Source organism: Schistocerca serialis, chromosome 2 (assembly GCF_023864345.2).
Source record: "Schistocerca serialis cubense isolate TAMUIC-IGC-003099 chromosome 2, iqSchSeri2.2, whole genome shotgun sequence".
In the NCBI taxonomy this organism is placed as follows: Eukaryota; Metazoa; Arthropoda; class Insecta; order Orthoptera; family Acrididae; genus Schistocerca; species Schistocerca serialis.
The window spans coordinates 1,029,462,297-1,029,489,135 of record NC_064639.1 but is presented as its reverse complement, the minus strand read 5'-3'; the positions used below and the strand labels follow the sequence as shown (position 1 = coordinate 1,029,489,135).

Genomic DNA, 26,839 nt, shown 5'->3' with positions numbered 1-26,839 from the left:
ATATATATATATATCACACAGAGTTAAAGATTAATATTTCTATTATTTACCCCATTCCCTTAAATGGCACAAAATGCATATACTATATTTACAGATGGATTTATTACTATTCAAGAATTCATCTATGGTATAGAAGGAGTTGTCAAGCAGATATTAATTCAATTTATTTTTGACACTATTACTGCTGTCTGTCAGACATTTTATTTCATCTGGTAATTTGTCGAAAATTTTTATAGCAGCACATTTTACCCCTTCTGTGCCAAAGATAGGTTGTGTAAAGGATAGTGTAAGTCATATTTTTTCTTATATTATAATCATGGATGTCACTGCTTTTAAACTGGTCCATATGGTTGAGAACAAATTTCATTAGTGAGTAAATGTACTGTGAGGCTGTTTTAAGAATTCCCAATCTTTTAAAAAGATGCCAACAAAATGTGTGACTATGAACCCCACACATTATTCTAACCACTTTCTTTTGAGCAGTGAATACTTTTTGTCTAAATGTTGAATTACCCCAAAATATTATTCCACATGTCACCAAAATATGTTAGCTTACTGATTTCTATATCCTCAAAATTGGCAATTATTCTGATTGCAAAAGTTGCTGAACCTAATTGCTTAAGAAGATCCAAAATATGAATTTTGCAATTAAGATTCTCATCTATATGTACACCCAAAAACTTAGTATGCTATACCCTGTCTACTGACTTATGCTGATGTGTTATATTTATTGAAGGAACTGTACTTTTGCAGCAGAAAATTGGATGTACGGTGTTTTTACAAAGTTTAGAGCAAGCCCATTTGTAGAAAACCAATTAATGACTTCTCCAAAGATCTTATCTGTACCATTTCCAATTGGAGTTTCTTTTACTGGATTAATAATGATGCTTGTATCTTCAACAAACAGTGTCAGTTCAACTTCCTGTTTGTATGAGGCCCAAAATGCAGTCAGATGTAAACAAACATATCAACATGTACTATAATCATGGAAATTACTACTGTAATAATGCTGACTGGGAACAAGTCTCTCATCATTAAAACTTCACTGCAGTAAAAACCATTTCAATGACAAGCGATTTCAGAAGCCACAGAAAATCAATCACAACATTACCTAATTGTGGGTAACAAAAGAATGTTACGCCAATCGTACTCTGAGACAATACCTTCGCTACTTTACTTCTACGAACAGAATGTAGTTTATTTCCAAATAACCACTATGGAAATATCTGTGCTTTATAATTCCTCACATATCTCATCCTACAGAATACTTTCCCTTACGAGGCTGTCCTAACACCATCCAGTTCAATTTAGTTTGGTTCTACGTCCAAGGCACTGGGAACACTGAGTGCGATAGTGAATTTGCTGTAAGATCATTACGCTTCTATCAGATTCATGCGGAAAACAAGACGAAAATATAAGTATATTAAAATTTTGTACATTGCTTTCAGAATCAACAATCATAACCATACAACATGTTTCCAGTTAGGGGATAGACACACAGTGCAACCGCAACTTCGGCCTACATGGAAAGTTCTAAGAGATATTGAAAACACTGAGAATGTATCTCAATGTATTACAGTGCTTCAGTGCTGCAGAAAGAATTCGGTATTCTTTGAAGTGCTAGGAGTGGGCATTACTGAGCACTGGGCATCAGCTTTGTTACCACACTAAAAAACCCATAGGAAAAACAAGGCTGGTTTATAAAACTTATTTTGTATAACAGCAGGAATTCATTTGCAGTCTCATCAACTTATTCATGAACATTCACTTCTTATAAGCAAAATAAAAGGACGACGTACACTGACAATGCTGAAAACCAAAACTCCAATGCCGAAGACACCCCTTCCTGGGATTACAGATGAAAAAGACAAAAACATTTTTGCTCTTCTGGAGTTCCTATGAGAAGAAAATGCAGAAATGCTGAAGACAAATGCAGAAGACTAGGCATCTGCGAAATAAAGTGAGTACTCTGTTTGTGAAACAGGAAACTGATTGTTAATAACCATGCTGAGATTATTAATCATGTAAGACAAAGTTCTTTTGTACATTAATTTCAAAATGCCCTTCCTTATATGTCTAACAAAAAAATTGATTTTGTTGCAAAGTCCGAGAGCACTCTCTTTAGATATAACAACTAAAACATGGAAAATTTCACTTTATGTTTCATGACATTCAGTAATCTATACAAAAATAACTAAGTTTGGTTACTATATCATCATTTCAAATCATTTTAAGTCTTGCATATTACACTATCGTGTCATATTCTGAAACCAGAATATTTCATTTATATCTGACTGGAATTTAGTCAATGTATCGAGATTGAAATTAATTTAAAAAATTTAATGCCTGATGCTCTGTTACCTCAATTTCAACGTATATCGGGTAAGTCATTGTCCCAGGGAACAACTCAATTTTTCCTCTCTGCTGCCCTGTAAGTTGCGCAGAAATCTACATGTCGCAATGCTGTACAAAAAAACCACCTCTGAGTTTGATTCCAGTAGGCCAGTTTTGCACTATCAGGCACAGCTACTACATGAAATAGAGGTGAGGAGGGGGGGGGGGGGGGGTGATGTAATGATCGGAAGCTAAATTTACATCTGCAGCCACCTGTGCTACATTGTTCAAAGCTGGTACTAGAACTGCAAACTGCCAGGGATCCGAGGATGATCTCTCAGCAGCTGCTACACTACTTTTCACTAATTGGAGATTTCACCAAAAGAATCTCTTTCAAATTCATCCCTGATATTCTCTTTGCTAGTTTTGCATGGTTAGTGTTCGTAGTCCTGATATTCTGTAGAAAATTTTACCAACAGATGGCATTGTAAACATGAGAATACACATACAGATGCACGACTTATGGCTGTTCCTCAGCCTGCGTCCCTGACACCCAACATGGCAAGTGCTGCTGGTAAAGCTCTGTTACAACAGCTGTGACTGTGCCAGTAGCCCTGTAGAATTTCCAGACACTCAAGGGTATGAAAATAGGCATTGGTCTTCTAAGGGTCTGGAGAAAATAATTACAAAATTTGAGAAGACAGGTTCTTTTGAAACGCAATGTGGAAGAGGCAGGAAAACAGTTCATACAATGTTTGTCAAAAAAATCGATTGATCCAACTGTCAAAAAAATCAATTGATCCAACTGTCAAAAAAATCAATTGATCTAACGTCTGCTGAAGACCTGCCACAGCATTGCAGGAGAGATCGAGCGGTTGTCTGCAAATGTGCGGTGCACGACGAACTTGCTTGAACATTGGACATGCCCATGAGCACAGCACATAAAATCCTAAGAAACATCCTGCATTGTTATCCATAGAAAATTGCACATGTTCAAGAGTTGCTTCCTGCTGACCTGAGACAAAGACAATAATCCCTCTGGATTTTCTCACTTGCACAGAAGTAGACAATGAATGGCCAAGCAATATTCTGTTGACAGACAAAGCCCATTTCCATCTCCAATGACATGTAAATATGCAAATTTGCAGAATATGGGCAATGTAAAAACTGCACACATATGTGCACACCAACTGCTTCCACCACATTCTGCAAAGATGGCTGTGGTTCAGTTGAAATTATAGTTTATCGTAGGGTCATATTTTCTTGAGGGGATGTGTCCTGCAAGTACTGTTACCAGTACAGACACTCGTAAAACTAAGAGTCTTTTGCGCATCACATTCATTCAAATCCTCCAACAGAGTAGATGTGTGGGAAGATCTTTTTTATGCTAGATGGCACTCCTCCACACATTGCACAGCCAGTGAAATGGCTGCAGTTCGGAAATGCTAGAATGATCAGCCGCCAATTCCCTCAGCCATATTACTTCTAGCTGTGGGATTATCTGCAAGATGTAGAATGCAGTGCTCAAATTATGAACATTACTGAAGGCACACATGGAGCAACACATTCTGAATGTGACTCCAGACACCCCAATCTGTTGTGGGACATGCTGTTTCTCGATTTCAACTCTTGGAATAAAAATAGTTGAACATATCTTTCTTCAGTCCCATGTCAATCAGAAACCAATACCATTTTTCCTTTTATACAGTTTTCAACCTCAGGACAATTTAAAACCAAATTTTCCCTATCTGATGTCATATGGCCTTGCCATGGTGGTTGGGCTTGCTTATTTAACTAGCAACACCACAACTGCTGATTGCAGAACTTTTGCAGTCATCCACACAGAACAGTACAGATAGTGTAATATGCAAAACAAACTATAGCCACCATACTAGGATTCATTTGTCATATGTAGCTGACCCCATTTACATTAAGATGCTTACAGGACCATCTATTGGTAAAATTTTCATCAACTCTTGTTTTGTTCCATGACGTTTCCCCGTGTCAATAATATGTTGTTCAAATTTTACATCATTCTGAGCAGTGGTTTTCTTTTACAGCATTTTCAAACTGGAACTTCGACTATGAACACCCTGTAAACTACTTGTGTTATAATACAGGCATTCCAAGTACAAAAACGTGTGGGACTTGCCCATGATTCCACCTTGTTTTCATACTCAACAATACAAATAAATGACAGGATGAGAAGACAGACAACTATGGACTGCACCAGGTAAGATTTGAAATCCTGAGGGCTTAAAGGTGGAAGAGAGAGTAATATGCAAGACAGAGATGATTGACAAAATATCTTGCAAGACAGTTGACATTTGAGGCCAGGAGGAGGGGGGGGGGGGGGGGGGGGGGGAAATTAGACAAGTCAGAAAATAAGAAACGCGAGCAAAGAAAGGAATAATTACTGAAAGGAAATGCTGAGACCAAAGGACACATTGTAATGCCAGTTTCCACATGTGGACTTGTGAGAAACTGGTGTTAGGGGAGAATCTAGAGGGTATGTGTGGTGAAACAGGCACCGAGATCATGACTGTCATGTTGCAGAGCATGCTCTGAGCCAGGATATTGTGTGCTGCTAGTATACATTCTCTGCCTATATTCATTCTGCCAAATCAATAACCTGTTGGTAGTCACAGCTGATGTGTGACGTGTCATTTTCCAGATGGCTCTCCCTTTGATAGTAGATATTGCGAGTCACAGAGCTGACAGTGGTGGTAGGAGGGTGCATAGGGCAAGCTTACAGTGGGAGCAGTCAGAGTAGGGAAACCTAAGCAGAAGAAGCATAGGGTCTGACGAGGATATTGGAGAGATGGGAGGCGGGAACACTTTTCTCTGTATGGTGGGCAAAATGCAAAATGTCAAGACAGCATGTACCTCATTTCACAGCACAATTTTAAGAAATAATAACCTTGTTGAAATAACTGATTAATGCAAGGGCTGATCAATTAAGAAAGACTGATTTTTTCCCTATATCTTCCGTGATAGGATATCTGTATCACAAATATTTGCAAAGAGCAAGTTTTACATAAATTGTCCATAGGTGGCAGCACTTTAATATCGCCAGGTTGTTAGTAATGTTCTATTGTGTAGATGTTCTCTGAATTTTGCATACCAAACAATGGAGGTGAGGCAAGAGGAGCAGTACAGTGTAATAAAATTCTGTGATCACTTAAACCATATAGTCACTGAAACCTACGAAAAGCTGACATACATACAGTGAACATGCAGTACCTCGTGCAATAGTATTTAGGTGATTCAAGATTTCAAAGAAGGTATACTTGTCTGTGTTAACCAAAGTGAGTCTAGTGTTTCGGCTTCTGCTGTGACTAAGTCAACATCAACACAGCTGCTGTGATTGTCAGTGAGATCGGCAGGTTACGTTACATAACCTCAGTGAAGTGTTGAGAATTTCATATGGCAGAGTCATTACTGTTATGCATGATCATTCTACATATGACCATCATTTCTGCCCATTGGGTGCCTCATCTGTTGACTATCAAACAAAAGGTTGTGCGAATGCAAGCAAGCTACGAGGTGCTGCATCCCTTTGCTGACGGAAGGGTTGTGTTTCTGGAATCGATTACCACCAGTGATGAGTTGTGTCTGCATTATTATGATCCTGAAGGAAAACAAGCAGTGTGGAAATCGATGGGTTCTGGAACACCGAAAAGCTTAAAGTTGTTGAATCTTCAGGGAAAGGGAGTGACTGTATTTTTTCCATTCATGAAATGATTTACCAGCCAGCAGTTTCCCCTCACACTATTGTTAACAGCAGTATAGACTGAACTGAGGAAGCACATTGCAAAGAAACAACCATAACTTCTCGAGCAGGGTGATGACTTCAACATGACAATGCATGGCACCATATGGCGAATCAAGTTGTCCCATTTCTGGCACAATCCAATATTACCTGCGTACCGCATCCACCGTACAGCCCCGATCTTGCACCCCGTGCTTTTAAAATTTTTTTTATCACTAAAAGCAAAGCTTTGGGGCATTTGATTTGAGAACTCTGAAGCAGTGCTCAAATGAAGTGAGGTTATTCGCAAGAACCTCACAAAGAATAGCTTGCACATCACTTGTTCAAGGTCTGGCAGATAGTATAAAAAGTGCTTTCACCTAGGAGGAGGAATAAATAGAAGTATCTTGTGAAACAATTAAATGGAGTAACAATAACCTGTTAAAAAAGTTCAGTCTTTGTTGATCGGCACTTGTACAGTCAAGACCAGGATTGTATTAAGTGACAAGAGGTGTACTAAGCTATTTTTTGCAGGGGTCAGCAGTACCAGGATATCATGTGTTGGCCCAGGAAATCTGCTTTTTATCAAGGCTGGTAGGGTAACTGTGTCAAGTGAAGGGTATCGTACCGAACATGTGACATGGAAGGGATGGCAACTGCCAAAATGTGAATAATGTTGCTTGTAAGTAGGTTTAATGTGAGCAGAAGTGTGTAACTTACTATTAGTGAGGATGATATCAACATCAAGGAAGTTGGTATGGGATTTGGAATCTGTGTGAAATTTAATCAGGAGAATGATATTTAGAGATCCCACGAATTTTAACAGGCCATCCTCACCCTGAATCTATATGATATCAATGTATCTAAACCAAACCAGACGAGAGGGCTAATGGATCTCAGTAAAGCCCTAAAAGTGAGCCATGAATGCTGGGATAGGAAGAAGCCACCCTCGTTCCAATGGCAGTGCCCTGATGTGTTTGTATGTCTGCCCCCAAAGGTAAAGTACTTATAAAGGTGGTTACGGTGAGCAGGAGGAACGTCATAGTTTGGAATCATGTGGGCACTGATAGAGGTAATGTTCAGCAACAGACAAACTATGTACATGTGTAATAAATGACACTCAAGGTGTGTGGTGGGAGTGGGACAGACAGATTTCAGGCAATCTTGGTAATGGTTGGTGTCTACTGTAGTCTTTGTACTATAGATTGCAAATGTTGAGACAGATGTGTGTTCATTGGTTGTTTTGAAGTTAGCAACTATGGGACAGGGAGTGCGATCTATTAAACGGAGAGCCATTTGCAAAATGACGCCATACACCAACTATTATGTAAACACTGTCTGGCCTATTGGTGTGGTTACAACCATGGTATAGCTACCACCAAGTTATCAGTTAGGCTAAATGGGCATAGACAGAGGTGTATACTAACAACACTCAATATCCTGTTGCAGAGCATGCTGTACAGTGTGACAGTCATGACCTTGTTGCCTATTTCATTGCACATGCCATCTAGATTCTCTCTACACCAGTTTCTCAGAGCTACACAAGTGGGAAACTCTACCACAATGTGTCCTTTGTTCTCACCACCCATCTTAATTTACATTAATTTCTTTTGGTCTCAGCATTCATTTTAGTAACTATTACTTTCTTCACTCCCTATTAGTCTTCTGTGTAGTCTGGCCTGTCAAATCCCCTCCCTCCCACCTCACACACGTCTACCACAGATAATGTACTCAGCTTTCTGCTGTTATTGGAGTCTGCACAGGCTACGATGGCCTAAACACAGTGACCAATTTTCATCTGAAGCACTGGGGGCAAGTTCATTCAGTTGTTCAGAAGGGGAGACCAACAGTGTTTGACCCCTTTCAGCCAATAGGCAATGACAGAATTGAGATGCACAGCATGCAATCCTTCTCAAACGATTTTACTGAGACAGTTTTTTTACATATAGTTTTATATGTCAGCTTCATGATGACATGCCCATCATCATTTCGTTAATGGTTTTAGTAACTGTGGCATTTGCAGGTAAGTAAGATACGGTGCGAAATTTTAAAGTATTTTGCGACGAAAAATAGGGGTCATTCTGATTTTGTGTTTGGTGCATATTACGTAATATGTTGCTGCATATGAAATTTATGCTAACATATTGAATTTTTCTTCACGCTCTAGTGGACGCCACTGTCACTCAAGAAAACTGATCTGATGTAGCAGAATCATTTGCTATCACAGGAACAAGTGCTGAGCCAGTCAGAGATACAAACACCATTTCTCATACTTCGTGATTTCAGATATCAAAATGAAATTTTGACAAATGATAGCATGCAAGGAGGCATTGTTTTGTCACATGGTTGCTACCCAAAACTTAATTATCTGCTGTGTTATTCCAATAACTACAGAATTTTTCAAAGAAAGAATGTGATTTTTAAGGGCTATCAATAGCTGGTCAAACGAGAAATAACTTCCACTCAATACCATATAAGTGGTCAAAGATATGACAATGCTCTCACACCCGCTTGCATCCGTCCCAGTCTATCAATCCATTAGCAGAATTACTTTTATATCATGGTATCTAACACCAAATGGTGTACTACTGTTGTTGCTATATGTAGGTCTGGAACATTATGAAGCCACTGTATCCCAGTAGTTCTAGGGGGTGGGGGGGGAAGAGGAGGAGGGTTTGATCTACAAATGCTTAAGAAAATGATAAGAGGACTTGCCTAATACTACAGCCAACCTCACCAAACAATAAGCATAGCAGCCATTAGCAAAGTAAATGCTTTGCATACTCCACCTCTTTTGTGTTTTGAGTTGCTAGTTTTCATTTTAACAATGGAGAATCCAGGATAGAATAATGAAAATATCTCACTCACACACATACAGACAGACAGAGTCGCTGGACACGGACTAGATTGGGTAACAAGGAGGCTGGGACAAGGAGGGGGAAGGATAGCAAGGTAGGGATGCAGGACTGAATAGTACTGCTTATTGGAGCAAGCATGAAAGTGGTGGAGACAGGATAGGGATGCTACGTGCAGTCACAAATTTTTTCTTTTTTTTTTTTTTTGGGGGGGGGGGGGGGGGGGCACTGAAACAGAGAGGGGAAAAATGTGTAGGTGGAATACAAGGCTGTGCAATACTGGAGTGGGACCAAGGGAGGGGATAGGTGGGTGAAAAAAACAAGGGATTAACAGAGGTTGAGGCCAGGTTACGGGAACAAAGGATACATTGCAGGAGAGTTCCTGCCTACACAATTCAGAAAAGCTGGTGTTGGTTACCTGTGAAAGCAGTCCTGTGCTCTACAAACTAAGCTGCAGCTACTGAGCTGCATTCTACATGGGCACAACAACCAACAAGATGTTTATCACCCTGAATGGCTACTGACAAACTATGGCCAAGAGACAGAAGGAACATTCATTTGCTGAACACACTGCCCAACACAATGAGCTTCACTTCAATGACTACTTCACAGCCTGTGCCATCTGGTTCCTTCTACCAATACCAGCTGGTTTTGTAATATGAATGGTGTTTATAGCACTGTCACTGTGTTGCACTGTTGTATAGGAGAATGATGGAGAATCAAGTGCACTCTAACACATCTTTGATACTTGGAATATCTCTACTGTCACACAAGCAATGTATTTTAGTAATTCACCACCAAAATAGTATAACTTATTCCACCACTGCAATCCAAGAAGCCCATTCTCACGAACATTGTGGGAACTATGGAGTTGCTTGAATACATTAACATAAGTGACTCATTTTATAATATATTTCACAGTATTATATGTTTGTACAAATGCTGTTCTGTAATTAGTGGGAAGTATCCTAAAACACACATTTACTTCAATTTATTGTACTCTGCAAGTTGTTTTATTGGTTCAGCCTATATACAACCAGTGCTGTGAATGTGATTTGCGTGTTTATGATGCTAAATTGTTACACTTATACAAATGTAATGTAACCTTTATCTTTATTACTATCATGTTTTTGTGAGTATGTAAGTACTAACCCACCCCACCCCCAACTTATGCACTATTACATATACTGTAAGAAATAAATTTCTCATTTCATTCCTTAGATCACATGAAAGACTACAGAATAACTTCCATGGTACAAGAGGAAGCTTTAGAGATAAAAAGATGTCGCGAAGGACAGAGACTGGAATAAGCTCAATACATAAATGTAAGTGTGCAAATGCTAATCTAAGATGAAGAGGTTGGCCCAAGAGAGAAATCTGTGGCAGTCCTGCAACAACCCAGACAGGAGACATATGACCAAAAAGAAGTCCATTTGCCACCATTGATGACAAGTTTACAAATTCTTTGTGAAGACTGTCCCAGTAAAAACTGTTGTTGTGGTCTTCAGTCCTGAGACTGGTTTGATGCAGCTCTCTTTTATTCTTTTTCACTACTGTTTCCATTTTCTGCTGTATGTGTGTAGGCAGTACGTAATTCAATAATCAGTTACTAATAAGAATGAAGAAAATAAAAGCAAAGCAGATATATTTTTTTACTTCACATACCATCATCATTTTGGGTCTTATCCTTGACTGTTTCACTTGCTTCTGAAAGGGAGAGCTCAAAGAGAGACGTAGCTTTCTTCACAATGAATTGTTGCAGTTTCAGCCTCTTTCCCCTGTCTTGAAAACTGCAATAAGAAACTCATTAAAGAAAACAAAACATTTAAAAACCTCAAGACAAAATGAATAATAAAATAAACACATACCTCAGTTGTTTCTGCCGTTGCTGATATACTTCAAAGTCAATTTCTTTTGAGTTTACGTTCACTTTGCTCAAATCATCTTCACCTCTCTCACTCTCCCACAGCTTTTGTAACTGTTGTCCATGAAAATTCAATGACTGGACCACAAGGTCCGGATTCAATGGAGGCTCCATTGCCTATCATTAACCACTGACAATACTTGTGTAAAGTGGATTAATAAGCTTATATTTCCTGGAAAGAAAATCAGAAATACACATCATCATCCGATTTCCACATTGCAAAGGACAAAATAAGGACTCAACTGAAGAAAACAGCAGACTACACTCATGACATTGTGGACAAAATTATTCGCATGATTGCGTTATTTTGTCATGTAAGTTAATTTTCTTTGTTTGTCAAAAATGTGATTGAAAAATATCCAGCCTGTAAACCACTATTTGAACATTAAAGGAAAAGGTGGTTTTTTTAAGGGGGGAGGGGGGTCAGCAATGTAATCACGATCTGGCCAACAGGTTGCTGCAAGGAAAGAAGTATTGATCAGGTCCCACACTGCATCCAGGGATTGAACAGGAGCTGCTTCTTCACTCATTCTAGTATAAACACCGTGTAAAAGACAAATGGTCTCAGTGAAGTGTGTGTTCCTAACAGCCATAAGCAACAATGGAGGTAGGCAGAACAGCAGCCGATTTTCAGTCCCGTAAGACGCAATTAGTCCTTTTGATCATAAGAAAAATCTATTTTGCATTTATTATTATTATTATTATTATTCACATACAGGTGCATACTGTACCACACAATGTACAAAGAGAATTTTTCAAAGTTTTGTTTTAATTTAATTTTCCTTTGTGTCCCTAATACTTTCCTCTCTCTCTCAGAATGGATTTTTTTTTCTACTTATCAATATAGTGTGTTCTGATCTTCGGGAGTTTTTCTGCCGGTATGAAATCTAGTCATGAATTTTCTATGTTTTTTCTGTCTGATACCCAAATAAATGACATCCCTTTAGTAGCTGGCTAATCTTTCCTGTTAATAATGAACCACAGAACAGCAAAACAATAGCTTCTCCGGGTGGCAACACCCTCAAAAAGATGGTAATGCTGCTAAGAATGGCTTAGGAACCGGCAGCCAAAAGATTATAGTGGGAGCGCAACAAAAACATTACCTTCTATGGAACTAGAGTGAGCACCAGTGACGTCACTGACAATAGCAACAACCAAATGACAGTCATGACTTTACAAAGACCAAGGAGTACTCTGCTGAAAGCTCTTGTATTTTTGACCACTTGACAGGGATGGAAGTTTGGGAAAATTTTATCAGCACCCCTCCATATCACCGCAAAACCATTCATACATAAAATGACTTACTGTTACACTTAAAGTCAAACAACTTCAACAAGCAATCTTTGGGGTGAGAAAAGAATGCTATGAATCAATACTGAGAAGCCATTTACATCACTGTCAGTAGCCTAAAAAGCATTAAAAATTAACATCTAGAAGTCTTCTTCCTAACTATGGCATTGCAAATTGTGGATGTAGTTCCAGATTGTATCCTCACAAGAAACTTATCTATACAATTATGCAAAATGATAAAAGGATGACTGAAATACAATTATTACCATTATTATTAATTTTGAACAACTCAAGGCTCTTACAAAATCCAACAGAGCACTTGTTAGCTGCAACAGGCAGAAGACATGTTTTGTTGCTGCTGCATATTTTTAGCAATTTTGTCTGAGATAAACACATGCTGGAATATTGTTCTTCAGCCTTTGCGTGAGACAAGAGTGGACAAGAGTCATGTGTCAGTTTGAAATTCTAGATTCACATATTTTACTGTTCATGTCACTTCTGCATAATCTTTCACCAACTGTATCAAAACCCATTTGTATTGTGAAATTTCAAACACCCGTGAATGCCAGCCACGATAAACTTACTGTTATCGTCAATTGTAAGCTTAAAATTAATTGTGCTCTTTTAAAATTTTTGAGCAGAGTAGGCCTAACCTCATCCAAAACAATCGTTCTCTAATTTCACTGTATAATTATGTAGAATTTTTGAGAATTTGTTCTAAAATCTAAGAACTTATCCTGAGTCCAAACATAATGAAGTACCTCAACCAGTATGACTTCCTCCGTGCAAACCAGCATGGATTCCAAGTTACATAGTGGACACCCTCTGCTTTGTGATACTTGTGCATTATACACAGAAAAATAGTTGATTTGTCCACTGTATGTACAGGTTTTCTGTATTCAAATAACTTGGCAAGATTAGGAACTTCAGGCCCCCTCTTACATCTAACCAAGCATTCTACACATTTTGCATTATGTCAATTACGGTAAGCGTAGAATTGTGTCCACATAATGCTTCTTTCCTGTTGTTCAATTTAGTGCATAACTTCCACCTCACAACTTCGTAGATGAATCTGTGCATGTGTAATGTCCTGGAAATGTAGGCTGTGCATTAAGTGCATTGCTTCCTGCCTTCAGTCATAATCTTCGCACTTTTTAGCAAATGAAAGGTAGCTGAGACCCATGCGTGTGGCACTGTGTCGTGTGTTGCAGTTATGCTGGGAAGTGATTTATGTGCAATAATATATATTGACCACAAACGAAGCACTGTTAAACTTACAACTGATTACAAAGAAGTCATACAGAATGCCACTTCTAAAAATTATTAATAAAAATTTGGGATGTGATTCCCTGAGCATTAATTGTCGGATAAAAAGTCTCTGATCACATTACTGTAAAGAATAAGATACCGAAAGTTTTGAAATAGAAAAACAGAAAAGAAAAAAAAAGAAATTTATGAAATCAAACAATGGAAAATGCAGGATGGAATGTAACAATATCATGAGAAGGAAAGTTGCTAATCACCCTATAGAGGAGATGCTGAGTCGCAGATAGGCACAACAAAACGACATTCGCAATTGTAGCTTTCCGCCATTAAGGCCACCTTCAATGACACACACACACACACACACACACACACACACACACACACACACACACACACACACACACACACACACCTGCAGTCCCAGGCAACTATTGCTGAAGGAGGCCTAAATGACTGATAGCTATAAATGTGAGTCTTTTTGCTGTGCCTAACTGCAACTCAGCATCTCCACTACATGGTGAGCAGAAATTTGTGGTAAGTGTATCTGAACACAGAACAAATTTCCATGCAAAACTGAGGAGCCTTACACCTGAACAACAGAAATGCTGGGGTATGTGTGGCTCCTCAAAAAAACTACTAGAAGTACAAATGAAGGACGCTGATGATGCTAAAGATACATAATTGAAAAACATAACCTCCATTCTGTTTAACCTACATATTATCTTTCACGATTAAGAAAACCTACATATTATCTTTGATGATTAAAGTTGAGTAAACAACGTGTTTTATAAAATACAAGTAACACCGGAAGTTAATTAACCCTCACACAACTAAGAGCCTGCCCCACGTATTTCTCAGTCTCAACAATAATGCTTTGTTTTGAAATGTGAAATAAATAGTTTCAATTGGTTCACCAGTTACCAGCTAATGAAATTTTATTGCTAGCCTTATCAATGCAGTTTCCATAAGCAAAAAATTAAATACTTCGGCTATGATCTGAAACCAGCAAATGAAAAATTGTCATAACTTTGTATTGTATTTGTTGTATTTCTTACTTAAATACTTCTTTACACACAGTCACTTTTGTGTTTTCTTTTTCTGTCACTTTTTATCATCATAAATGCAGCATGAGCTCCCAAGCAAAGGAGATTTACAGCATCCTGTTTGCATTATCAGAGAAAGTATGGACACAAAACTGCCAATGCACGCACGTGTCTTTTCCACAAATGTTTCTGCTTGTCCTCATCTGCAAATGTGCATGAGGAAAGATTGTATGTCCACACAATATTTACATTACATCTATTGTACCATGTGAAACATTCATTAACATCAGAACTATAATTCAGGAAGAGAAAACAACATAGCACACTTCACATTTGTTCATGAGTACAACACAGAAGTTACAGGGAGGTAGTTTCAACTACGAGGGATAACAGCAATTGTTAAAGAGTCAAAGGGGAGAATGGGGTGGGGAATGTGATAAAACTGTGTAAGAGTAACTGACTAAGAACTGAAACAAGAAAGTAATGTAAATAGCAGCACTAAGAAAAATATGCCACAAAAAAATTCACATACTTCAGCAAAAGCAATGAAAGACAAATTTCACCAAATGGGAAATAGTTCACTTTGACATTACAAACTTAAGATACCGATGTTCCAGTATGGAAAACTATGAAAATTATAGAACAAAATATTTTACAGCATAGAAAAATTTCTATCAAATGAATTTGACAAAATCTTCTAACTTCTCAAAACTACTTTTCCACAAAGTTATTTTGAATTCAACAGAAAAATTTACACCCACACAAATTGAGTAGCTATGAGAAAATGTGTAAGTCGCACAGTTGCGAATGTATGTATGAGACTTCAGAATCTGTGTCTTGACTGTGTATATATCTTTCGCACTGCCATGGGCACTGCTGCTCTTTATTTTGTCTACTTTATAATATATGGATGCTGTTGTGACTTATTCTGTGGACTGTATACTACATTATTTCATTCCAACTGTATTTAATGTGTGCAAAAAATCTTACAATTTCAATAAGATACTGCAAGCAAATTACTGTGCTAGCAGTTATGGGCCTAGTCTATATAATTCGGCATAACATTTTGAAAAATACCAGCTCATTGGCTACCAGAAATTAGTTGCAGTGCATGGCAATTGGAGCCATGTAATAGCCAATACAATAGTTCTGTAAATACAATTCACTGCTTCCGACTGAGAAACTGATGGGAAGAGAAAACTTTAGTACATGGCAGTTCGGTAAGTGAATAAATCTAGATCACGAACATTTGTGGGATCTTTCATATGATGACATGGTTGGAGACTGGCTGTTATCTGAAGACAAATATTGATGGTGTTGAGACAGCAACCAGCCACAAATAAATTTGCGGCTAGTTGGTCTCTCAACACCATCAACATTTGTGGGACTGCATCAGTAGCTCAGTAACAGATGTAACTACAGTTTTCACAGCAAGAGCTAAAATTATACTCTCCGTTCATCCGTAGATATATGTTAATTTGCAAGGTACATCTATAGATATGGAAGCATGGGGCAAGCTGAAGCAAGTCCACAAAGATTCTCACCTCTTCCTATGAACAGGTCGACTAAAGACACTGTTGGCTATTAGACTGGAAAATTGATCACCAGTTGTAGAGTATGTGTCAATATAATTTCCACATCACAAAAATAACATGGCTTGAGCATTGAGGTTAAAGAAGAATGGATTGAGTGTATTCACTTGCAGGATTACCAGACAAACATAAACCTATGAATATGAGTTAGAAAATTCAAGTTTGCCAATCACAGGAGACTCCATAAAAATTAATGAAAGAAATAAATGACGACACCTACAAAAAATCATTTACTAGTGACACCGCTCTCCAAGTCACTAAAAAAAAATAACGCTATGTCCCAAAAAGATAAAAGGTGCTACAACTGCAACAAGTACGGGCATCTGGCAAAAACTGTCGCAGAAAGGGCAAAAATGATGCAAAAATTCCAGCCAAGACGTTCTTTTCAAATGCAACTGCATGTAAAGATGCATGGACAGAATCGTATGTAGACCTAGGTGCATCAATGCAAATGTCTAAATATCCATGTGACAAAAATAAGTGTACAACAGTGAAAGCTCATAAGCTGTAATAGCAAATAATTATAAAAGGAATAGGATTTTCACTTGCAGGTGTTCCCAAGGGTAACAAGAAAGCAAAATTAAAGTAGAGGATATCCTGTAGTAAGAAATTTCCAGGGGCAGATGTGGACTCTGATCACAATCTATTGGTTATGAACTGTAGACTAAAACTGAAGAAACTGCAAAAAGCTGGGAATTTAAGGAGATGGGACCTCGATAAACTGACTAAACCAGAGGTTGTACAGAGTTTCAGGGAGAGCATAAGGGAACAATTGACAGGGATGGGGGAAAGAAATACAGTAGAAGAAGAATGGGTAGCTTAGTAGGTAAAAAGACGAGGGCTAGTAGAAATCCTTGGGTAACAGAAGAAATATTGAATTTAATTGATGAAAGGAGAAAATATAAAAATGCAGTAAATGAAGCAGGCAAAACGGAATACAAACGTCTCAAAAATGAGAGCGACAAGAAGTGCAAAATGGCTAAGCAGGGATGGTTAGAGGACAAATGTAAGGATGTAGAGGCTTATCTCACTAGGGTTAAGACAGATACTGCCTACAGGAAAATTAAGAGAGACCTTTGGAGGAAAGAGAACCACTTGCGTGAATATCAAGAGCTCAGATGGAAACCCAGTTCTAAGCAAAGAAGGGAAAGCAGAGAGGTGGAAGGTATATATAGAGGTTCTATACAGGGGCGATGTTCTTGAGGACAATATTATGGAAACGGGAGAGGATGTAGATGATGATGAAATGGTGGTTTTTGGTTTTGGGGCGCAAAACTACTATCGTCATTAGCGCCCAGTCTGTGACTTCGGAAAAGGTAAAAAACGAAAATGGAAACCAGCAGCAATGGGAACGAAACTCAAAAAATTTGCAGAAAGAAAGCTTAAGAAACCACTACAGAAAGGGGTTGGTTGCCCCCAAAAAGAGCTTCAAATGACTGACGTCATCTCACTGGCACTAAAACTCGAGAACGCGATCAGCTGAGCGCGTGTCATCTGCTAAAATGGACGATATATCAGGCGACAGCTGTAGACGGGCGCGTAACGAAGTAAAATAGGGGCACTCAATTAAACGGTGTCTTACCGTCCACAGCTGAGAGCAGTGGGGACAGAGTGGGGGAGGATCACCGCTTAAAAGATGTCGATGGCTAAAAAGACAGGGCCCTATCGGGAGTCTAGTTAAAATTACCTCCCCTCGACGACGCGTTCGGGAGGAAGAGGTCCAAGCACACGGAAGAGCTTTTACGTCCCGCAATTTATTATGGGGAAGTGTTGACCAACGCGCATGCCATAAAAGAACAACACGACGACATAAAACACTCCGTAGATCGGCGAAGGGAATCGATCGAATAGCTGGCCGAAGAAGAGAGACTGCAGCCTTGGCCGCTATATCGGCCGCCTCATTTCCACGGATACCAACATGTCCTGGGATCCAGAGGAACGCCACCGAGACGCCCCCCAAGTGGAGCAAGCGCAGGCAGTCCTGAATCCGGTGCACCAGAGGGTGGACAGAATAGAGAGCTTGGAGACTGAGGAGAGAGCTGAGAGAATCTGAACAGATAATGTATCCGCTGATGGTGGCAGATGTATTGGACAGCCTGGAGAACAGCTTAAAGCTCCGCAGTATAAACTGAACACTGGTCGGGAAGCCGAAATCGATTTGGGGTGTTGCCAACAATATGGGCACTCCCTACACCAAATGATGTTTTTGAGCCATCAGTGTAAATAAATGTGGCTTCCCTCATTTGTGCACATAGAGCAGAAAATGCCCGACGATAAACATGTGAAGGGGTACCATCCTTGGGAAACTGACGAAGGTCACGGAGCAGGCAGGTCTGGGGACGGAGCCAAGGCGGTACTATACCCCAAGTTGTCAAGAAAGTTTGAGGAAAGTGGAAGGAAAGAGAATGAGGCAGTTGACGGAAGCAGACTCCAGGTGGTGGTAGGGAGGAAGGGCGGCCTGCATGCCCTAAATCCAAGGAGGCGTCGAAAAAGATGTCATGGGCCGGATTAGCAGGCATGGAAGACAAATGGCTAGCATAACGACTCTGAAGATGAAATGGGAGATCCGATACTGCATGAAGAGTTTGACAGAGCACTGAAAGACCTGAGTCGAAACAAGGCCCCGGGAGTAGACAACATTCCATTAGAACTACTGACGGCCTTGGGAGAGCCAGTCCTGACAAAACTCTACCATCTGGTGTGTCCTATTTACAACACATCCTAAAATGTAGTTGTTAGTGCACCATTAGCAAATGGTATGTACCAAATAGACCAACCAAATGATCTAACTTCTGAAGCAAAATCAGTACTACAGTTAAAACAGCACTGACTTGTGGCATGAGAGACTGGGTCATTTGCATTCTGAAGCTATGCATGCCATTCACAAGGGCCTGGCTAGAAGAATTTCATTTGAGGGAGCAGTTAATATTCATTGTGCCATATCTACATCGACATTTATACTCCGCAAGCCACCCAATGGTGTGTGGCGGAGGGCACTTTACGTGCCACTGTCATTACCTCCCTTTCCTGTTCAAGTCGCGTATGGTTCGCGGGAAGAACGACTGTCTGAAAGCCTCCGTGCGCGCTCTAATCTCTCTAATTTTACATTCGTGATCTCCTCGGGAGGTATAAGTAGGGGGAAGCAATATATTCAATACCTCATCCAGAAACGCACCCTCTCGAAACCTGGCTAGCAAGCTACACCGCAATGCAGAGCGCCTCTCTTGCAGAGTCTGCCACTTCAGTTTGTTAAACATCTCCGTAATGCCATCACGGTTACCAAATAACCCTGTGACGAAACGCGCCGCTCTTCTTTGGATCTTCTCTCTCTCTTCCGTCAACCCAATCTGGTACGGATCCCACACTGATGAGCAATACTCAAGTATAGGTTGAACGAGTGTTTTGTACGCCACCTCCTTTGTTGATGGACATTTTCTAAGGACTCTCCCAATGAATCTCAACCTGGTACCCGCCTTACCAACAATTAATTTTATATGATCATTCCACTTCAAATCGTTCCGCACGCATACCCCCAGATATTTTACAGAAGTAACTGCTACCAGTGTTTGTTCCGCTATCATATAATCATACAATAAAGGATCCTTCTTTCTATGTATTCGCTATACATTACATTTGTCTATGTTAAGGGTCAGTTGCCACTCCCTGCACCAAGTGCCTATCTGCTGCAGGTCTTCCTGCATTTCGCTACAATTTTCTAATGCTGCAACTTCTCTGTATACTACAGCATCATCTGCGAAAAGCCGCATGGGACTTCCGACACTTATCTACTAGGTCATTTATATATATATTGTGAAAAGCAATGGTCCTATAACACTCCCCTGTGACACGCCAGAGGTTACTTTAACGTCTGTAGACGTCTCTCCATTGATAACAACATGCTGTGTTCTGTTTGCTAAAAACTCTTCAATCCAGCCACACAGCTGGTCTGATATTCCGTAGGCTCTTACTTTTTATCAGGCAACAGTGCGGAACTGTATCGAACGCCTTCCGGAAGTCAAGAAAAATAGCATCTACCTGGGAGCCTGTATCTAATATTTTCTGTGTCTCATGAACAAATAAAGCGAGTTGGGTCTCACACGACCGCTGTTTCCGGAATCCATGTTGATTCCTACATAGTAGATTCTGGGTTTCCAAAAACGACATGATACTAGAGCAAAAAACATGTTCTAAAATTCTACAACTGATCGACGTCAGAGATATAGGTCTATAGTTTTGGGCATCTGCTCGACGACCCTTCTTGAAGACTGGGACTACCTGTGCTCTTTTCCAATCATTTGGAACCTTCCGTTCCTCTAGAGACTTGCGGTACACGGCTGTTAGAAGGGGGGCTAGTTCTTTCGCGTACTCTGTGTAGAATCGAATTGGTATCCCGTCAGGTCCAGTGGACTTTCCTCTGTTGAGTGATTCCAGTTGCTTTTCTATTCCTTGGACACTTATTTCGATGTATGCTTAGAAAGCAAACAAACAAGACTACCTTTTTCACGATCTGGCTGAAGAACCACTTAAATTCGAGCTAATTCATTCAGATTTGTCCAAGCGAATGAAAACAATGTCAACTGGAGGAGCCAAATACTTCCTCATTTGTATGTCTATGCCAGGAAACTACTTCTATATACTCTTGAGAAATAAAAATAAAGTGGGACAGCTGGTATGAGACTTTAAAAATCTAGTTGAAAGAAACTGGGAACAGGATCTTCACTCTGCACACAGCTAATGGCACAGAATATGTGAATGATAAACTGATAAACTTTTCAGACAAGGAGGGATCCAACATTGGCCTACAGCACCATATACACCAGAGAAAAACGGAGTAAAAATGGTTCACATGGCTCTGAGCACTATGGGACTTAACATCAGAGGTCATCAGTCCCCTATAACTTAGAACTACTTAAACCTAACTAACCTAAGGATATCACACACATCCATGCCCGAGGCAGGATTCGAACCTGTTACCATAGCGGTTGCACGGTTCCGGACTAAAGCGCCTAGAACTGCTTGGCCACACCGGCAAACAAAGTAGCTGAGCTTCATAACCATACAATAGTAAAAAAAAGCAAGATGTGCCTGCTCTTTGAAGCAGATTTGCCAAATTAATTCTGGATAGAAGCAAGCTCTGATGCAGTCCATTTAATTAACAGATCTATAAATCAAGACTCCAGAAGAACCTTAAACAAACAATAAGCCAGATCTCCAACATCTCAGAATATTTGGAAGCAAGGCATATGTTCACATTCCAAAAGCTTGACTGCCTGGGTCCTGTACTAGTCCACCGCGGCAGTCAGGGTCATAACGAGCTGTAAGTGTCCTGGTATTCATTGCATATTTCTTTACCCAAGCAGTCATTCACTGTACTGTCTGGTGCAACTTTGCCACTGACTTAGGTTTTACAGCACCTAGCCCAACCAGTGATTTCTAAAATGCTTTAAGGAACACTTTTTTTGTGTGTATTGCTGTGTATAAAAACTTATTTTCCCGTCTCTTGCTATTTTCAGGATATCACCTGAAGAGGGGTATGTAAGTGCCCAAACCCGGTTGTGTTCTAAATGAGAGAACCTTACAACTGTAGTGGAACTTTCAACCTCTGGTATAATGCTCAGTCGCAGATGTTCCTCCAACACAAAAGCAGAGAAAATTTAAACTGCATTACAAATTTCACACAAAATACCGGAAGGACTTACTATGAACATTCTTGAAGAACTGGACATATATATTCATAGAACTCTAAATGAACACACAAATTTTAAACATGAACACTGTCTCAAAAACTTCTACTGACATAATAGAATATGAAAAGCAGTAATCACATGGAAAGCGAAACGTACACAGCCAAAGATAAAATTCAAAGAAAAATAGGAATGAAATGTAACATCTCTGGTAAGCTGTATATATTTTGTAATATTTGCAAGAGCACATGGGGACTGAAGAATCGCAGGAACGTAGGAAATTAAGGAGACGGCCCCTCGATAAGTTGAAAGAACCAGAGATTTTAAAAGTTTCACAGGTAGCGTTAGGCAACAGTTGACTAGAACACGGGAAAGGAATACAGGGGAAGAAGAATCTTTGAGATGAAATAGTGAAGGCAGCTGAGGATCATATAGATAAAAAGACAAGGAATAGTACGAAATGCGCAAACAAAGCTGACACTCAACACGCTGGCCGATGGGAGCGGCTGTAAATGGGAAATGCCTTTGCAGTCACTCCCAATCAACCACAACGCCAGTGTCAACTCTGCACACACGATAGAAATCCTTGGATTACACAAAAAACTTAACTGATTAAAAGAGAAAATACGAAAGTGCAGCAAATAAAGCAGGCAAAAAGGAATACAAATGTCTAAAATGAGAGTGTCTGGAATTGCAACAGACCAAAAACTTTAGGATTTAGAAAGATATTTCACTATGGGACAGTCAAATACCACCTACAGGAAAATGAAACGCCTTTGGGTAAAAGAGAAGCACCTATATGAATATCAAGAGCTCAGATGGAAAACCAGCCCTAAGCAAAGAACGGAAAGCTGAAAGGTGGGTAAAAGTTACATATTAGCCGCCCCTTGCATTTTTTTTTTGCTACCAGTCATTTTGTCACCACAATCAAATTTTTCTGCTCTCATATTCATTGGCATAGTCAACTCACAGCCAAATTGTCACTTCCAACCTAAGTGAGAACTCAGACTGCGCTACAGACCTGTCACCGAAGGGGTCCAACACGTAACTTTAGCCGAAAGGTTGAAGGAGTACATAGTGGGTATATACGAGGGAGAGGAACTTTAAGCAACAACATACAAATGGAAAGATGAAGGTGAGATGGGAGATATGATACTGTGAGAAGAATTTGACAAAGTAGCATAAGACCCAAGTCGAAACAAGACTACAGAAGTAGACAACATTTCATCGGAACTACTGATAGCCTTGGGACAGCCAGCGAAGAGATTTCCACCTGGTGTGCAAGGTGTATGAGACAGGCAAAATAACCTCAAGACTTCCAGAGGAACGTGGTAATTCCAAAGAAAGCAGTTGATTACAGTTATGAAAATTACTGAACTATCAGTTTAGTAAGCTGCAAGATACCAACACGAATTCCTGACAACAATGCAAATACTGGTAGAAGCTGACCTCAGGGAAGATCAGTTTGGATTCCAGAGAAATGTAGGAACATGCACGGCAATACTGACCCTACAACTTACGTTAAAAGGTGGCTTAAGGAAAGGGAAACCAACATTAACAGCATTTGCAGAGATTAAGAAACCTTTTGACAATGTTGCCTGGAATACTCTCTTTGAAATTCTGTAGATACCCAGGGTTAAATACAGGGAGCAAAAGGCTATTTATAACTTACAGAAACCAGAAGGCAGTAATAAGAGTCGATATATATATGTAAGGAAGCAGTGTTTGAGAACGGAGTGAGACAGGATTGTAACCTATCCATGTTATTCAAGCACTGAAGAAGCAGCAAATGAAACAAACAAAAAATTTGGGTTATTCAATCTCACTGGAGAAGCAGCAGTAGAAACAAAAGAAAAATTTGGATTAGAAATTAAAAATTCAGGGAGAATTGCAAACTTTGCACTCTGCCAACAACACCGTAATTGCAAGGCACATCCAAGAACTTGGAAGAACAATTGAACAGTGTTTTTAAAGGAGCATACAAGATGAGAAATTTGTTAACATCAAACATAGATTCAAGTGTTAGGAAGTAGGTTCTGAAGGCACTTGTCTTGAGTGTAGCCATATATGAAAGTGAAACATAGACAAACAGTTTAGACAAAAACGGAACCTTTTGAAATGCACTGTTACAGAAGATCACTGAAGATTTGATGGGTAGAACACGTAACTAATGACGTACTACACAGAAACCACAACCTGATTAGGCGAAGAGATCAGTTGATAGGACACATTTTGAAACATTAATAGATCACCATCTTAGTATTCGGGGGGGGGGGGGGGGGGGGGGAATGTGGAAGGTAAAAACAGCCGAGGGGAACAACCGATTTATAAATTAATCAGATTCTGAAGGTTGCAGTAATTATTCGGAAAGGAAGAGGCTTGCACAGGATAAAGTACCATGGTGAGATGAATCAAACAAAGTCTTCAGATTGAAGACCACGTCAACAGATTTCAGTGTTTCTACTCTGCTTCCCTCAACTCGACTGTGCATCTTGGAGCGTCCCAACATTGAATTTGGTGCCTGACAGTCCTCATACTTGACCGTAATTTCACCGAGTTATGAGAGATCTTTCGGCAAGGCGAAGAAATAACACAATTATAATGCATTAGGTTATGACAGTTAACCCCCCTACAACTCCGCAATTTCAAATAAGTGTTATCACTAACAAACCAAAAGCATTTGAAAATACACAAAAAAAATCTCCAGTCACAACGCAAATTAACAATCGACAGACCCACACGTTTCGTTATCAGTCTTGCAGAAAGGTGAATATGTTCAACAGCTGCAATATGACAAGTTTGGCATACAATTCATCATACACATGGGTAATGCACAGCATATGAATAACACGCTATTTCCATTCGCGACGTGAACGAAATATTACAACTGTCAATACAACCATTCTGGGAAACAAATACAAAGGGTACTAGTTGACATTTTTTCCAATAACTATTGCTATTATGCAACATTACAACACCACCCGGGTATCCGGTGTAGTCTCAAGTTGCACACTCAGAACAGTCTGTCACGCAAGCACGAAATAAATTTAGAAAACAACTATTACTATTCATTTACATACAAAACAAATGATGCAAAATTAACTAAATAAAGAAATTTATATATCTTCGACCGTTCTTGCAACTAACGAACTTACACCCGTATTGTGAGCACAACATGGCGGCCTCTCATGAAAAGAGGAATGACGCAGTAAATTAATACATCAAAGACCAATAATATACTTCAAATAACAATAATAGTGCGATGAGTTAATAGAACCTAAATCACTTTTTAACCACTTTTACAACATATAAAACGAATTAAAAACCACACAAATATACAATTAATTTCACCACACCCAACTCACCTCCTTCGCTTTAACGAACAAAGAAACCAAAGACAACTTACATAACATCGGGAATGCTACCAAAGATAATATGTACTTAAAGTTGCTTCACAAAATAATCGAAATTGTATGAGTGCTAATCGTGTGTTGCAAATTAGTTTGATACAAAATATATTGAAACTTTGTTTACTTAGTAACACTTGTGACTTCCAACTGTCTTCCTAAGTTTCATTTTTGTATTCGTCCAGGGATCGTCTAATATTGGTTGGTTGGTTTGGAGATCGAATCTAAACATCTTATAATGAAATAGGATTTGTCATCACAATACAATATATTCAAATAATTCAAAATATTAAATATATAGAATATATAAATATGTTTTACGAGGATATGATAAATAGTTGGCCGTGGCCTTCTTGCAGGAACAATCCCGGCGTTTCCCTGAAATGATTTAGGGAAACGTAAGTCAGGATGGCCAGACAGAGCATACTCCATCCTTCAGAATATGAGGTCAGTGTCACGACAATAATTACACTGCCTCATTCGGTTGGTTCCTACTGTACAAAGTGCAATGTGCGTAACGTAACTTATAATTTAAGAAAAAAAGTATTACTCTGTTCTTTCGCAGTCTCTAGGCTTACACAATCACTGTACTCTCTACAGAGACCAGCCTGTGACTCCATGACAACGATCATGCTGCTATGCCGTCATCATTCCCTTCAATCAGCCTACAATCAACAAATACATGCAAGCGTAAAGAGCGGAACAGCATAGGAGGAGCTATGTACATGAGTAAAACAAGCTGTTATCATGCACTGCGAACTTTTTAATCCTAACGAGAATGAACATGATCAATAAATACTGGAAAACATCTCCTTTCCGAATTAAGATCTTCCTGCGATGGTGCAAAACAATACAGTGGCTATCTTCACGTGTGAATAATCACTGGGGTACTTCTACTTTTAGGGAAAAGTTTCATCATGAAACGAAACACAATGTATCAATTTTTCCGAAGCTATGGCTAGAACGAAAATACACTCCTGGAAATGGAAAAAAGAACACATTGACACCGGTGTGTCAGACCCACCATACTTGCTCCGGACACTGCGAGAGGGCTCTACAAGCAATGATCACACGCACGGCACAGCGGACACACCAGGAACCGCGGTGTTGGCCGTCGAATGGCGCTAGCTGCGCAGCATTTGTGCACCGCCGCTGTTAGTGTGAGGCAGTTTGCCGTGGCATACGGAGCTCCATCGTAGTCTTTAACACTGGTAGCATGCCGCGACAGCGTGGACGTGAACCGTATGTGCAGTTGACGGACTTTGAGCGAGGGCGTATAGTGGGCATGCGGGAGGCCGGGTGGACGTACCGCCGAATTGCTCAACACGTGGGGCGTGAGGTCTCCACAGTACATCGATGTTGTCGCCAGTGGTCGGCGGAAGGTGCACGTGCCCGTCGACCTGGGACCGGACCGCAGCGACGCATGGATGCACGCCAAGACCGTAGGATCCTACGCAGTGCCGTAGGGGACCACACCGCCACTTCCCAGCAAATTAGGGACACTGTTGCTCCTGGGGTATCGGCGAGGACCATTCGCAACCGTCTCCATGAAGCTGGGCTACGGTCCCGCACACCGTTAGGCCGTCTTCTGCTAACGCCCCAACATCGTGCAGCCCGCCTCCAGTGGTGTCGCGACAGGCGTGAATGGAGGGACGAATGGAGACGTGTCGTCTTCAGCGATGAGAGTCGCTTC

The 26,839-nt window shown here is 39.9% G+C and overlaps 1 protein-coding gene across 3 annotated transcripts in view; it reads right to left on the bottom strand.

Moving 5' to 3' along the window:
- Nucleotides 1-25,156, bottom strand: part of LOC126458452 (tetratricopeptide repeat protein 14 homolog) — an 88,994-nt gene extending 63,838 nt beyond the window's left edge. For 2 of the 3 annotated variants that reach the window (XM_050095518.1, XM_050095520.1), the window contains exons 1-3: nucleotides 24,895-24,913; nucleotides 10,809-11,036; nucleotides 10,606-10,730 (exon numbers count right to left, since the gene is read on the bottom strand). In XM_050095518.1, coding sequence (XP_049951475.1) covers nucleotides 10,606-10,730; nucleotides 10,809-10,978 — 295 coding nt within the window. In that variant the 5' untranslated portion in view covers nucleotides 10,979-11,036; nucleotides 24,895-24,913. Of the gene's footprint in view, nucleotides 1-10,605; nucleotides 10,731-10,808; nucleotides 11,037-24,894; nucleotides 24,914-25,104 lie in introns of those variants that run through there. The other variant, XM_050095519.1, reaches the window with a different exon arrangement.
- Nucleotides 25,157-26,839: the final 1,683 nt, after the last annotated feature.